Source organism: Camelus bactrianus, chromosome 1, assembly GCF_048773025.1.
Source record: "Camelus bactrianus isolate YW-2024 breed Bactrian camel chromosome 1, ASM4877302v1, whole genome shotgun sequence".
NCBI lineage: Eukaryota > Metazoa > Chordata > Mammalia > Artiodactyla > Camelidae > Camelus > Camelus bactrianus.
In genome coordinates this window covers 72289426-72304583 of record NC_133539.1, presented here as the reverse complement: position 1 = coordinate 72304583, position 15158 = coordinate 72289426, and the positions used below count along the sequence as shown (strand labels likewise).

General features: G+C 33.5%; 1 protein-coding gene across 10 annotated transcripts in view; it reads left to right on the top strand.

The window, feature by feature from the left end:
- Window positions 1-14842, top strand: part of ATP11B (ATPase phospholipid transporting 11B (putative)) — a 103395-nt gene extending 88553 nt beyond the window's left edge. For 6 of the 10 annotated variants that reach the window (XM_074367231.1, XM_074367227.1, XM_074367236.1 and 3 more), the window contains 2 exons: window positions 6969-7102; window positions 11191-14842. In XM_074367231.1, the coding sequence (XP_074223332.1) occupies window positions 6969-7071 (103 nt within the window). In that variant the 3' untranslated portion in view covers window positions 7072-7102; window positions 11191-14842. Of the gene's footprint in view, window positions 1-4182; window positions 4252-6968; window positions 7104-11190 lie in introns of those variants that run through there. The other 4 variants (XM_074367253.1, XM_074367245.1, XM_074367240.1 and 1 more) reach the window with 3 other exon arrangements.
- Window positions 14843-15158: the final 316 nt, after the last annotated feature.

The following is a 15158-nucleotide window of genomic DNA, read 5'->3' as shown; positions in this document are numbered from 1 at the left end:
TTACTGAATAATTCCCTGTTGACTGATAATTCACTGAACTCTCAGTTCTTATTTTTCATAAACTTTCACAGTTACATCTTTGTAATGAGAAAGTATGAATTGATAAGGACTTGATTCACTCCCCTCTTGAGAATTAAACCCTAACAACCATTTCTAGACCTAGTTGGGATATACAAAATATTTTAATTGGTAGTGATTATGGAGGATAAAAATTCTTACCACTAATAGTTATATTTTTACTTGGACTATTTGCCATTTTGTGTATTATAATTACTGGTCAAGAAGGTGTTGCTGTTTCATCTGGGGTAAACCCTCATAAATGGTGAAACTTTAAAACAAAACTACTTGAAGATTATAAATCCCTTAACTCTGCTATAAATCAGACAATGGAACAGATGCAATAGTTTGAAAAAATGTGAATTATTATGTTAATTAATACTATAGGAATCTAATTTAAAATATTGCCCAAAATGGAAAATGTTGAAAGTTAATCAGCATTACTACTAATTGAAAAGAAATTCAAAGGAATCTGAATTCTTACTTTGTTTTGAGTTACTTCATATGATTATCTTTACAATATATTTATCTTACATTTTGCTTTGATAAATATAGACAGATTTTTAGTTTTTGAAACATGCCCTTATTGGGCTGCAAGGAAAATTGAGCTGAAAAGCTCACTGGGTAAAGAGGGGTAGCTGGCCAGGATTTATATTATGTCCTGGTTAATCCACAAAGCAGATAATCCACTTGGGACCTGACTCTACTAATAATGTGAAATTATGTCCTTTGCAATAAAAATTCCCCAAAGGTTCAAGTGAATATTTCATAAAACAGGGATCTGGTGCTACTTTAATATGTTGATTAAAATGTATAGTACAGTTGAGAATTGGGTTCTTAGAATGTTCCTATTAAATAGTAGGGGCCTTGTTATGCTTACTTTTACAAAGGATTGGTAAGTGAATTTTCTTACCATCCTGTGACATATGGTCTTTCTATAAACAAGAAAGCAGAAGAACTCTCAGACTGAAAATATGATTTTAGTAGAATTGCTGGGGGATGTTACCCTGATCTGCAGGTTTTTTCCTGCTTATCACTGAATTTTAAGTGGTTCAGTGAAATATGTCTTGAATATTTCTCTTCTCATATATTTCTGCCTTTGGCATATAGTTTGAGATAAAAATCACTTTTTTAAAATGTGTTAAATAATATCTTCTATATTTTCTGTACTGAAGTGGCAGCAGTAGTTTCTCTAGTCAAAATTTGATCAGCCTTGCCAAAATCGGGGGACTATTACGCTGAGCCCTAGCTGTGGCCATGGGCTAGGCTCTTCTAGTCATCTCCCTCTACTGGCGCCTGCTTCTTTGGCCTCCATTGTTCAGTCATTTTTTTCCCTCTGGATTCCTGGCCCTGCTCTGGATGCCCTCTTTGCAGCTGTACTTAGCAACTGTAGTGATACCAACAGGATGCTAGGGCTACTGACCTTTCTCATTATGGATCAAGGTGCTTAGGCCCCAGACCTGAAATCTACCACCACCACCAACAAAAAACATTTGAAGCCATTTCAATCAACTATAGGTCACCTACCTCTCCTTGTGTGACAAAGATACTTACAGCTATTGCCTCATTTAACAAAGCATTGAACTACAAAAGGAACAGAAAACCTTAATGGCCTGTATTCAGTTATTTGCCACCAAAAGCTACACTTTTCTGAATGAATGAAATTCTATAAACAGATAGAATCAAACATTTAATAAATTGATAATAATAAGGCTGCCATTAGTGGCAGAATGCATATCTGGTAAGTATGACACTTTACAAAACTATGTTATTTTCAAATCCATGCTGACTTAAATGTTTTCATCTGGAGGTCAAAAGGAAGAAAATACTAGTATTGACTTTATTCCTAACAATTATCCTGTGACATGCTGTGAATGATCGATACTTAGAAAACTGATTTCTTAATATCAGCTGTGATTAGTTAATTAATTATTGCTAGTCTGATTTACCCTCTCAGTTAAAATTGGGGATTTTGTTTTTCACAGATACTCATACTCTCATTTACCTAAACTATAAGTTCCTAGTCATATGTTTTTATTTATGTAACCACATAAAAATAAAGGGGCTTCAGTCTTTTTGAAACAAAGAATAAGCCCAGTTTATTAAAATAAGCTTTAATATAATTCATATTATATGCTTATTTTCATACTTAAATTTAGGCAGCATGTACAGAAATCTTCTCTCTGGAAATCCCTAAAAGACAGTATAGAGGTATTTTATTTATTATGACTGTCTTTCAAAATTGCTTATTTTACTTGGGGAGAAGTAAAGAGGGAAGGGAGTCTAGGGCAGTAAATGTGAGTTTGAGGCATGTTTTGGAGAAACAGGCCTTGGGTAAGAGAAGCAGTTATTTAAATGCCATCACTAAACAGCTACCTCTTCCAGTTCTGAATAATGACATGAAGATATTGCTTGTTTTAGGGTTTTTGTTATTAACCAAATTTGAAAATCAGTAATATTTGATGACTATTGATCTCACATTAAAAAGAAAGATATTTCCTTAAACACAAACCTTTTTTTCCCCTCATAATTATAGTTTAAGACTTATTTCCAAATATCTCTTTAAGGCTGAGCAAGGTGCTCACTTTGATTATCAAGTATATAAAACAGTTTTAAGTGCAAAAGAAAAATATGGTTTAAAATAGTTCGATAATTCTTATCTAAACTTAAAGAAGCTTTATTTGATAGGTAAAATGCCGTAAGAATGACTTTAAAAAGTAGAAATGTATGACAGTTTTCTAACACTAAGAAGATTTATGGGGAAGAGGGTGGAGTATATAGCTTAGTGGTGGAGCACACACTTAGCTTGCATGAGGCCCTGGGTTCAATTCCCAGTACCTCCATTAAAAATAAATAAACCTAACTACACCCTCCCCCCCCCCCAAAAAAGCAAAATAAATAAAGTCTTAGCTCTTAAAAAAAAAGATTTATGGAAGATTTTTGTAGAAGCAACAGGAGAAACTTCTAAATGTTTACCATCATCAATATGAAAATAGTAAGAGCAGTGAACCAGAATTTATTTCAAAATGCAAGTTCTGTAAAGATGAAAATTTTTTATTAGCTGTACACAGTCATGTTGAATCTTCATAGTTGTTTTGCTTGGCAGCCCTTTTAGTTCTAAATTACGTGGTTGTTCCTGAGAAGTAAGTGTGGTAGAAAGTGAGTCTTACCAGTAAGTCAACATTTCTAATTAATCAGAAGTTACTTTTTGGTGCTTCCAGGTAGGGTCTCACTTTATTTTTTCTTTCTAGTATTGTTTTTCTAAGTATTTATAAGTTGTCTTTAAAAAAGAAAAGATAACGACTCCCTTTCCTTAGATTAAATGAAATGAGATCTGAATGCTCCACCCCCACTTCTACTAGAAGCTATGACTACATGTACTGTGGCTGGGGTCTTAGTTCTAAATATGAGATCAAAGATGGGTATATGGGAAAGTGGTGGAGCTTGGAGATTTGCTAGAGAACTCTTTATAGATAGATTTACAGAAACAGTTAAACAGAATTCAGCATTTTCAAAGCAGATGGGGTTTTTTCCTCCTTAGGGAAATAAAGGAAGTGTATTTTGCTTAGTTCAAAAAGTGATCTGAAGAAGTCAGTTCTTTATAATATTCTTGATATTTCAAGATGTTTACTCTCAGTGTTAAGTTGCCCATAGTTTAATACCTGTCCTTAGATTTTAAAGTGAAAGGTGATGAATGCAAAGCAAGGTAATTACCTAATTTCAGGTCCAGACCTAAGCAATGTTCTGCACATCTGTGGACACTCAAATGCTGCTGATTTTATGGATGTCATCTTTAGTGAATCCCTGTCAGTTGGTTTAGTACCAGTGCAAAGCACACATTGAACTAAGAAGTACCAGACAAATTCCTAGCTCTTTCTGGTCTAGTTCAGTGCTCCCCAGATGAATGTGGTGAAGGACCAGTTTGTTGTTTTCTGGTTTTGTTGTTTTTTAGTTCCAGTTCACCATGGACCAATGCTTTTGTAAAATACAAGTAAAAATTATTAGGAAATGAAATTTAAAAGATACATAAAATAAACCCTAATTTTAAAATTATTATTAGATTCAACAGTTACAAAAGTATTCTGTCAAATTGCCATAAAATTTTCTAATCTCTTAAACTCACAGACCAGATACTTGTCTCCTCATGGGCCAGTAACAGTGTCTTCGGAACAACACTGATCCAGGGATCATACTGTGAGTCGCATTGGTCTTTTTGCAAGGGAGTAGGAGTAACTACTCTCTCTCACACTTAGGCTAAACGTGTGCTGAATACACAACATGCTTTTCTGCCCATCCACAGTTACTCATTCTCTTTGCTTAGCCTAAAATGCTCTCTCCTCTATCTCCAGCTATTGAAATCCCATCTAGTGTTCAGTATGTATTTTAGATGCTATTTTTCTCATCAGATATCTCATGCCCTCCCACCAATATCGACAACAGCTGGGTTTGAGCTTTCCCTTCTCTTTTTTGATATTCGAAGTCTGCCTCTTCCCATAATTATAAAAAGGCAGTATAATGGCATGGTAAAGAGGTCTGGGCTCTGGAATCAAAAAAACCAAGACTTAAAGCCCTAACTGGATGAGCTTGAACATGTTTTTAACTTCTCTGTTTCCTTATCTGTAAAATATGCATGAGTATGGTGTGTATCCCAAAAGGTGGTTAGAAATTAGATAACCTATGCGGAGCATCTTACATTGTAACTGGCACATGTGTAGTAAGCATTCCATTAATATAACTGCCATTATTATTTATTCCTAACTTATCTCCCATCCTTTATCCTTAACTCACTAGATTAAAGGCAGGGTTGCTGTCCCAGTAGAAACCAGCCTTGCTCAATAAACATCAGTTGAATGTAAGTGCTTCTGTCATTTAAATGATACAAACAAGCAGTAGAATAGAATTCAGAGAGAGATTACTGACAGCTGGAGAGGTAAGAGAAGTTTTATAGAGATGATGGTATTTAAATTGAACTTGATGTTGTGGGTCAGCATTCTGCCCCTTATTGGTGACAGTGCCCACAGGCAGGGAACACTGCCTGGTTGGCTGTGTGGAGACTACTTAGGAGCGTTTAGAATAAGAAAGGCAGCCTGAGGTCAGGTTATAAAGGGGCTTTAAAGGCCACCTTGTGGTGGTGTACTTTCTCCTTTGAGCATGTGGGAGCTCTAAAGTCCCGCTTCCTACAGAGGATGATTTTTGAGATAAAGGAAGCTGGAGCCTAGTGACCCAAGGAGAAAACTGGGAAATTGGTGAAATCCTGTTACCTAAACCAGCATTTCCTAAACTATCCCTCTGAATATTGACATTCCTTGTGGTGTTGAGTAATGTTCCCTGGGGGAATGGAAGGAAGGGGAGTGTACCAAAAAAACAAATTTGAGAATTGCACTGTCTAGCTCTCCCCCTGAAGACTTCCATACATCCTGATTATTGACAGTCCTTTACTCAAGAAGTCTTTGTAGACCTTCGTTGAACTAGTATTTCTCAAAGTTAGCCATAGAACTTTTTTTATGCAACATCTGTAAATATCTCATAAACACAGTTTAAAAAAACAGTAATGCAAACAGTCATAAACCCAGAGTATTATAATGAGAGCACAAGTAAAATTTGGCTATTTCTCAGTGCTTAGCAGATCCTAGGACATAAGGTGCAATCAGTTCGTTGCCAAATAGGAACCGCATTGTCTTGCACTTCATGATTTTGGCAGAATTACTCCATGCAGGAATTTTGCAGGACCTCACCAGTTGCTTAGGTTCAGAATGCCAGGTTACTTATGTCTCATCACATCCGTCTCTTCTGTCCATTGTGAGTGTCTCCACAAATGTCCGCTGTTGCCATGCTTACACTTGACACTTGGTGATTCCCAACCTTTGAATTGCAGCACTCTAAAATCTGTATTTGTTGTTCTCCTTCCTCCATACTTTCAAAGATTTGTTATGCAATATGTTATATATGTAAAGGAAAGTGAATGAAAGTAAGTTTGTTTAAAATGATAATCCTTGAGAAATTTAGGAGTATCCTTGACTGTGTCAAAACCAGGGTTGGGATTCATTGGGCTATGTGGTCATACCATTTTTTCCCCCTATTTTAACAGGATTAAAATTAGTAGTACTATAGCTTTATGTTATCTTGCCAGGTTATTTATGCCTGAATCAGTGTACGTCTTGCATACTTACAGAAATTAATCTGGTCACTTAGTCACTACTTTAATAGATTTTAATAATGTACAATCAGTTAATTTTTTAAAAGCAAGATGAGCTTATGGGAATGGTTAGCACTTAATAGTTTCTTAGCAATTTAAGGCAAATGATGCTTTTTTCAAGGATAATGTATGGAGTGTGTGTATGTATGTATATGTGTGTGTGTGTGTGTGTGTGTGTGTGTGTGTATAGTATTTAAAACCTGGCATATGGTAAACACTACATAAGGTGTTTGCTACTATTGTTGTTGTTATTGTTGAAGATTAGAGATAGGTGGTCCTGCCTGGTTATTTCTAGTCTTCAAAATAACTTACAATCTACTTTTCTCAATTGCTAGGTATTTTTAATTGAAATTGCAGGAGCATTTAACCTAAACAAAAGCTTAAAGAAAAAATAGAATTTATTAAGTTCTAAGTGATTGATGTAAATCATTTTGACCATAATATATTATTAAGATATTAAAATCCAAAATCTTTGCAGATTTATATAATACTCAGCTATTTGTTTTCATATAATTATTTCAGTCAGCCTCTAATTTTGGACACAGTGTCTTTTAAATATTTTTGTATGATTATTCTTAATTAAAGCCTTCCATATTGTAGAAAACATGTATTTATATACATTACTTTTGATTTTTAAAGTGCTTGTTGTAATTTTTTTAATGCTTTCTGGAATTCCAAACCTATAAATAATATTTTTCTGCTTCAACTCCTCCAGCTTACTGAAACAAATTCAAGTATCAAGTGCTTGGACTCCATGTGCTGTTTCTCAGAAGGAGAAACAGCGTGCGCGTCTATTGGAAGAATGCTGGAACGAGTAATCGGAAGATGTAGTCCAACCCATGTCAGCAGGTGTGAAATTTCTCTAAGTAGCCTTTGCTGCAGTTGAGTATCCTGTAAACTGCAACAGGATGAACCTGCATCTCTAGATACCTAATAAATCAGCAGCTGGTTTTATCAGCTGAAGCAGAAAGTGTGCCATTTATTAGCACTCTTTGATGGTATTTCACTGTGTGGCTTTAGGGTAGAGGGTTCTTTCACTAACAGAGGAAGAAAAAGCACCTTTGAAGAGACGTTTCATCTAATGAACAAAAATTTTGCTTTACAGTCTTTCTCAAATGTGAATATAGGAGTGTGTATATGGTACTCTTGGTTGGTATTTATAACTTTCTTTTTTTGATTATACCTATACTGTTGTTTTATTTCCTGCATTTTTTTGCTTTTTTGTATTTATAAAATAATCTACACATAATAGTAAAATCAGAAGATTTTTGCTTTTCTTATTCTTCGTGCGTATTTACTACTCAGTCATTTGAGACTTTGAGGTATTTATAAACATGTAAGGCTGCATTTCTGCTCTCCTATATCTTTTTATCTATGTAATGATGTTTTAAAATGAGTTATGATTTTTAAGTTTTTACTTGGCATTTGTGGTCTAATTAAAAGTTTGTAAGTTAGAACAGGCTCTTTAAATTATGGTTTAGAAGAATCTTAACATTTCTATCCCCTCCCAAATGTGTTTCTTGAACTAGATTTGCTTTTGTGGATTATAACAAAAAAATACCATCTTTTGGTAAATACTACTTAAACTGTATTTAAAAATGAAATTGATTCAGTTCTTTATGTGGTTATCCAAGAGACATTATTATTTAGGAAATATTAAGGAATAGAAGTAACTTTTTTCATACTTCGGTGTACGTTAGGTGATGATATTAAAGTCCACAAATCAGAGCAGCAGGGCTCTGGTGTGCATGAAGGGTTACAGATGAGCAAGGATAGATGGTGATTTCGATTGTCCACAGTGTGCCATGTAAATAGTATCATTTTCTACATGTTCCATCGCTTGGAAAATGTTGGAAAGAAAGACTCCAGAGGAATAAAGGGTAGAGGAGACACTATTCTCTTATCTATTGATAAAAAAAATTTTTAATACTTGGTTGGCTTTATGTTTTTAAAATGATAAGAATGGTATCATTCATGTATAATGGAGTACAGGTAACTTTTACTGGTGAACTAGTTAGTTCCCACTTTGCCTTTATTTATGGCCATTTCTTTACCATACACTTGCATTTATAAAGAGCATCCTTATGTCAATATAACTTCTATGGTTTCAGCCTCCATTTGTTGATTATAATGTAATCAAAAATATTTCCATAATGTTGTCATCATTTTATAGTAATTTTATTGCATATATAAGAATTGCCATGAGCAGCTAAATTTATTGGGACTTATATGTTATGACTTAGACAATAGTATTATAAAATGTGTTACAGAAAAGCAGTTCTGTCATGTACCCAGGCCAGTGAACTTCCCAAAGGAAGTTCACAAGGATCTAATTTACAACATTCTTTTACTTATTAAGAAAGCTTCACTGCACAGAACTAAGGTGAGAGTTAGATTAAGAGACTACTATAGAACTTTTAGAGAATTTTTAAAATATCTTTTTCAACAAGAAGTTCTCTTTAGTTACGATATAAATCTTCCCTATTAAAAAAAAAAGACTAGAAATAATTTTCAGTGAGCCCAAAATATTTTTCTGCTTTAAATATATTCCTATTTATTATTATTATGCAAATATTATTTGCATAGTCATTTTTATGCCACATTATTCCTTTTGAACCTGCCCCAGGAATTATAGGATTTATTTCTGCATGTTCTACTGAAGGTGTCTGTTCTCATCTGCACTTCTTTTCACTTAAAATTGTTTAGGTTATATTATTGGTTACTACTGTCGTGACCTCCCTGTTTTCTTCAAATGAATCATCTAAAAAGTCTTTTGAGATTTGTTCTTTTGTTCTTTCTTTTTTCTTTTTTTAGTGGATAAAATCATACAGTATGCAAAACCACTCAGTGCTTTTCAAAGGGCTATATGAAAATTGCCATCAGTTCATTAACATTATATTTAAACTTTGAAAAGGCCATTTTTGATATGTTGAATTTTGTTTTTGTTTTTTACATATAATTGTATTAGTGGAATATGTTAGGCATTTCTGTTTTGATTTTGGAGCAGCCCCTATTCTACATTTCTCTTTCATGTCTAATTTAAAAGGTAAGACAAGGCTAATACCACTATTACATGATGTAGAATCCCTTGAATATTTATTCCATTAACATTAAACATAAGAGATAATGGGTATCATGTGAGAAATATAGCTAATGCTTTCATATGACAAATTACTGATGAAGTTTTACCATCTAGGCACAGAAATTCTACTTATATTTTATCAATTGATGTTGTCAAGGGGTTATGCCATATTGCAAGCTCAGTTTCAAAGGTAGCATCATGGTATTATGTAGGGGATATGCCATGTTGTATGCTAAAGGGCTGTACTTCAGCAATAAATGTTTTTTTTTTTTTTAATGTATTTTACCAACAGTTACTTTATCTTAATCAAAACTATCTTTTAAATAGGTAAGAATTATTAGTTCACATGTAGTTCAGGTGTTTAATATTTCTGTCAATTATTATATTTAACAATATGAATGCACATGTGCACTTTGAAAAAATCAAAAATGAAAGAAACTTTACCTAATGAGATTCTTCTACATAAGCAATGGTTGGAAAAGAGGAAAAAATAACATAAATATTGACAGTTGAGGAGTGGAAAATTGACTCCAGATAGTTAGTGTATTTATAGTTATGTTTTGTTGTGTGTTTCTGAACATACTTTTCCTTGCATAAATACTTAACCCTAAGAAATGTTCATAGTCTCATTTCATTCATTTAGTTTACGAATACTGAGTGCCTACTATGTACCAGGCACAGTTCTAGGTGCTAGAGAGATGGTATTGAACAAGCCCTTCTTAAACTAAGGTAGATATTGTTTAAGATTTTTGGAAACTGGTAAAATTATTAGAGAACCTGTAAACCTCTGGTATGGTTTCTGCTTGTTTGTCTTCCTCTTAGCTAACTTTGTAAAGTTTCTAGGTTCCAAACTTCATTGTGACTGTGCTCACTTAAACCGATTTAAACTTGAATTACATACAAACTTTACAGTCTCTAGGAAACAGGTTTTTGATAAAAGTGAATGTAGGCTGTTTTAAATGCTACTCTCATCCTCTAACATCTTTATTTAAAGAAAGATGGGGAACGTTACATAAAATGTATGTATTGTTAAGTGCTTTTAGTCTTCTAAAAAAAAAAAAAAGCCACCTTTGACTTGGTAACCCTAATACTGTCCTTTGAATAGGTTAAGCTATTTTAAGCATGACAGGCTGTTTTTAGTCTTCAGTTACTTTGGCTGAAATTCATACAGCTGCAAATAAAATATTGTATAATGAATTGCTTATGGGCCTTAACATTCAGACAAGACAGTAGTTAACTTTTTCCAGACCAGTAGAGGATCATTTGTTCTTAGTTAAGTGGAAACCCTAGTGACTTACAGGTGTCTTTGATACCTGTTGAATTAAAACATTTACTTCATTCAAGCTGATTATGCTAAAACCTTAGAATTTATAACTGAAAAGAAATAATAGTGTAATATGAACATACTACTGTTCCATTCCAAAGCTTTTGGTAAGTGATTTTGTTTGCTTCTGTAATGTCAAAATACAGCCTAGTTGCTTTTCAGTAAAACTGAATGTGCATAACTCTTAATAACATACTTGTTTCTTATTGAATTGTTAAGATTTTAAAATTGTCTCATGCTTTACTATCTATAGAAGTTGTTTTAATGCTAATGAATGTCTGAATTGTGGCTAATAATTTCATATGATAACTAGAGCATTACTTTTCCCAAGTTTTTGTATAATATAAATAGAATGTTTGGTCATTCACTGCTAGCATTTAAAAATGCAACTTTAACATTTAAAAGTGAATCAGTCAGTGATTATTTTTTAATACTCAAATTGCATTTTGGTCCTAAGTTTTAGAGTAAATTTTTTTCTGAATTAAAACATAGGTCCTGGTGAGCCAAACTTTTCTTTTATTGTTACTTTAGATCATGGAGTGCACCGGATCCTTTCTATACCAACGACAGGAGCATCTTGACTCTCTCCACAATGGACTCATCTACTTGTTAAAGGGGCAGTAGTACTTTGTGGGAGCCATTTCAACTCCTTTCCTAAAACTCAGTGTGAGCATCCTGGTAATGGCCACACTAGCTCTGCAGAATTAGTTTCTGACATCTCTGGAATAGTTCATACCCACTCAAAGTTATAATGGCAAGCAAACAAAAATCATTAACATGCACCCCTCTCAGCTCCCTTTAATTTAAATCTGAACATGTTAAAATTTGTGAATAAAGAGACATTTTTCATCTCTTTATCTGGATTGTCTCATGTGCTTATGGGACTCTTAATGGCATTTCAGCCTCTTGCTAAGGCCACTATATTTTAATATCAAGGTAAAAAAGAGGTAATTCCTGGTTAATTGTATTTTTTAGTATTAGCTTGGTTATTGAGTCTTCTATTTAAATCTGCTTCTGTAAATTATGCTGAAGTTTGCCTTGAAAATTCTATTTTTTTATTAGAGTTATATTTGAAGCTTTTCATGGGAAAAGTTAATGTGAATAGTAAGGAATTTTGGTCCCTCAGTGACCCATGTTGCTAATTCATTAATGCTTTCTAAGTTCCCAGAGCAAATTAGGAGAATGCATTTCCAACCATTATTTCCTGCATTATGGGTAGTAAGTATATACCGGTACCAAAATTTCTCTAAATGTACTGTAACAGTCTGCCCGGTGTCTCATTATAAGGTATGTTTTCAGATGTGGGTATAGAATGTAAATGAAACAAAGTCTAACTATATACATGCAAAGGATATATCATATCTTACATATAAATCAGGAATCAAGTCCATTCACCAGATTTCAAATTGATGTTTACTATTTTTGTGACAGTATAAAGAACCTATAGTGGGTGAATTATTATTATTATTATTTCATGTGTTTATCTGTTGGATCTTTTGCATGCTTTAATCTGGTTAATATATTTAAATTTGCTTTTTTTCTTCTATCTGAAGACTCTGTTTATAGTATTTTATGATACTGTTGTTAAGTTCAACTATATCAATAAAAAGCAAGTTTGGACAGTATTTAAATATTGCAAATACTTTAAATTATACAAATCAAAAGTTTAGGGCAACTAAGTAAAATTTGAGAAGAGCCTCTTTCTATAGCTAGCTTAGAATTGCTCTTGCCTTTCAGTAAGCTAGCTTTTAGAATAAAGGATTTCAGATGAGAATCCTGTTATTTTTAGGTTAGTATATGTTGTCTAAGTTATAGCAGACTACCACAGTAAAGTGAAATCTGCCCAGTGTCTCATTATAAGGTACATTTTCAGATGTGGGTATAGAATGTAAATGAAACAAAGTCCAAAATGCTAAATTTTATGGGTAATGACTGCAATACATATAAATGCTAAAAACAATGGGGTATGCATTACTGCCATTAACTCACTGCACTTCAGTAATTGATTTCCATCCTGAATTTATCATGTAGATCCAGTGTTTTTATTTGTTTTGATAAAAAGTAATGTTTTAAAATTTGAAAATGATTATTGGTTTAAGAACTATTACCCAGCTCTAAGCATGTAATAATTGTGTACATATACATTCAAAATTGTATGAAAATGGCTCAGTAAGGTTTTGCCAACACTTTTCCTTCAGAATATGATTCCTTTTTGTAAATTTATTGCACAACCCTCTACCCCTTTCCCATTTCATGAATATAAGACTTCTGGAACTGGGCTGGTAGGGAAAGAATGGTAGAATTAAGACCTTACCTTTGTCTACTGGTAAACTATTTTCTTGCTAATATAACATTTATATGTTTCAATAATGCAAGGATGTTAGGTTATGAATGTCATCCTAAATACTAATTTTCATTAATAGCTCTTCTTTAAGTTGGACATTCCAAAATTGGGTTTAGGAAGTTACTGTTATTCTGGAAATACATTAACAGAATAATAAAATATACCATGTGTACCCTCACCAATTCATGTTCCAGAAGAGGAAGTATTCCAGAAAATACTCAGTAGTTAGTGGAAAATAATACAGAATTTGCTTTTTCTTAGAATGTCTTATAAAATGTTCATGTAACAAAGTGACATTAAGTACCTTGCATTACATCTGCCTTGTGTTTATTTGCCATCAGCTAAACTGCTAACACTAGGAGAGGACTGCAAGCAGTCTCTGACCAACTGCAGCAAGGCAAAGGGGTCAGCTAGCTTATATGGTGCTTAAGATGTGATTGATGCAATTTTCTGCATTTACTATTTGAATTTATTTAAGAACTTTGTCTCTGAAAGAAAGATAATAGCATCCCCTGATATGCTCATCCTACTCTGTTCAAAACCTGCTCCATTTAGAAGATTATCTTGTAATTTCAAGAAAGAGGTTTTCTATTTATTTAAGAAAGTGACAGTGTTATCCTCAAGTTTCCAATCATTTTCTAGTGTTAATATTCTTATTGTAAAGCTATTACTACCTAATGAGTAATCAGAAATTTTCCCCTTTGCGTATTTCTTTAAAATTCTTTGGAAAGTATGATGTTGATAATGAACTTACTGTTATCTGCCAAAACCAGGGTACGATGCTACATGTGTTATTGCTAGTTAATTAGTGATCTCAAATCTATTTGCCTCACTTGCTTGCTTTTGCCTAGCCGGAAGGCTGTAGCCTTGGAGATAGTAAGTAGCAAGCACCAAGTCAGTTTTCAGAATCGTCCATCAGCCACTTTAGGTGACTCCGCACCCTGCCTCAGCTTTAGCAAGCATTAGTAAACTCACCCTAGGAGGAGTAGGGTGTAGGCCAGAAGAACTGTAGCTCCCCAGGCTTGCTGTGGAGTTGACAAGAAAAAAGGGGAGAATTTAGTTTGAATTTCTCTTAACTAGCCTCTCCTCTTTGGGTCATCTTCTCCCTGATAGCCAAAGGCTTCAAAGACCTGATTCAAACTCTGGCACTATCCTGAGTAGGAAGGAGATTAAACAGAGGCAAATCACCCAGTTAGGGAATACCTTTACTCAGACCAGGGTTATTTTTACTGCATAAGATTGTGAAATTGGACTTACAAGCTTGAGACTCAGGAGTCAAGGCCACTAAAAAATTTACAATTAATACCGACAGTTTTTAAAAATACACTTCTCTGGAAAGTTATTGAAGGCTGAGGGAAAAAAAATTCATCCATGTTTGTGTTTTTCCTGTAAAGATCAATTTGGGATACGCTTATAAGCAGGTATTAATAAAACTTAAACACCAAAGAGTTATGTAAAACATGTTCTGTTAATTTTGGTCCCCCCTTTAGAGATATTTTTCTATCCTGAAATGAGTAACCTGTTTTCACAAAAATAGAGCATTATTAAAATGCTATTTATGTGAGATAACCTGAATGATATTCCTGCAAAAAATACATCATAACTAATGATATGTTTGTAATAATGGTGATTGTTAGATTTTTATGAGAAATTAGTAGCTGGAAATACTGTAGCAACACTCAGTTTAAAATTTTGGACCTCAGATACTGTGGCTGTCTAATATAATCTTTAAAAATTATCTGCATTGTCAGTAAATGTGTACCTATTGTACAGCTCTCAGTAATTTTTTAAAGTTTATGAAATTATATTTATCCAATAAAAATTTCTTTTATAAGTTGAGTCTTTTTCCATTATTTAAATGCATTTTAAGCCTCCCCCTGCTCATCACGAATCAATTTTTTTAATTTTACTACATTTACCCTCTGTTGTAGTACAGAAATGCCATTATGCCTTTCACTGCATGTTTTCAAAAATCTAGAAATTCTTTCTTTACTCAACTTTTGTAAATTATCAGTACAGCTCCTGAAAAGGGGTGTGATTGAAATGCACCAACCATAAAGGCCAACACACTTCAGCTAGAAATTGCATCATTGGTGAAAAACCAGCCATGTGAATTTGGAAATGCCTCAGTTCAATAGAAAATGCTTTCTTTAAA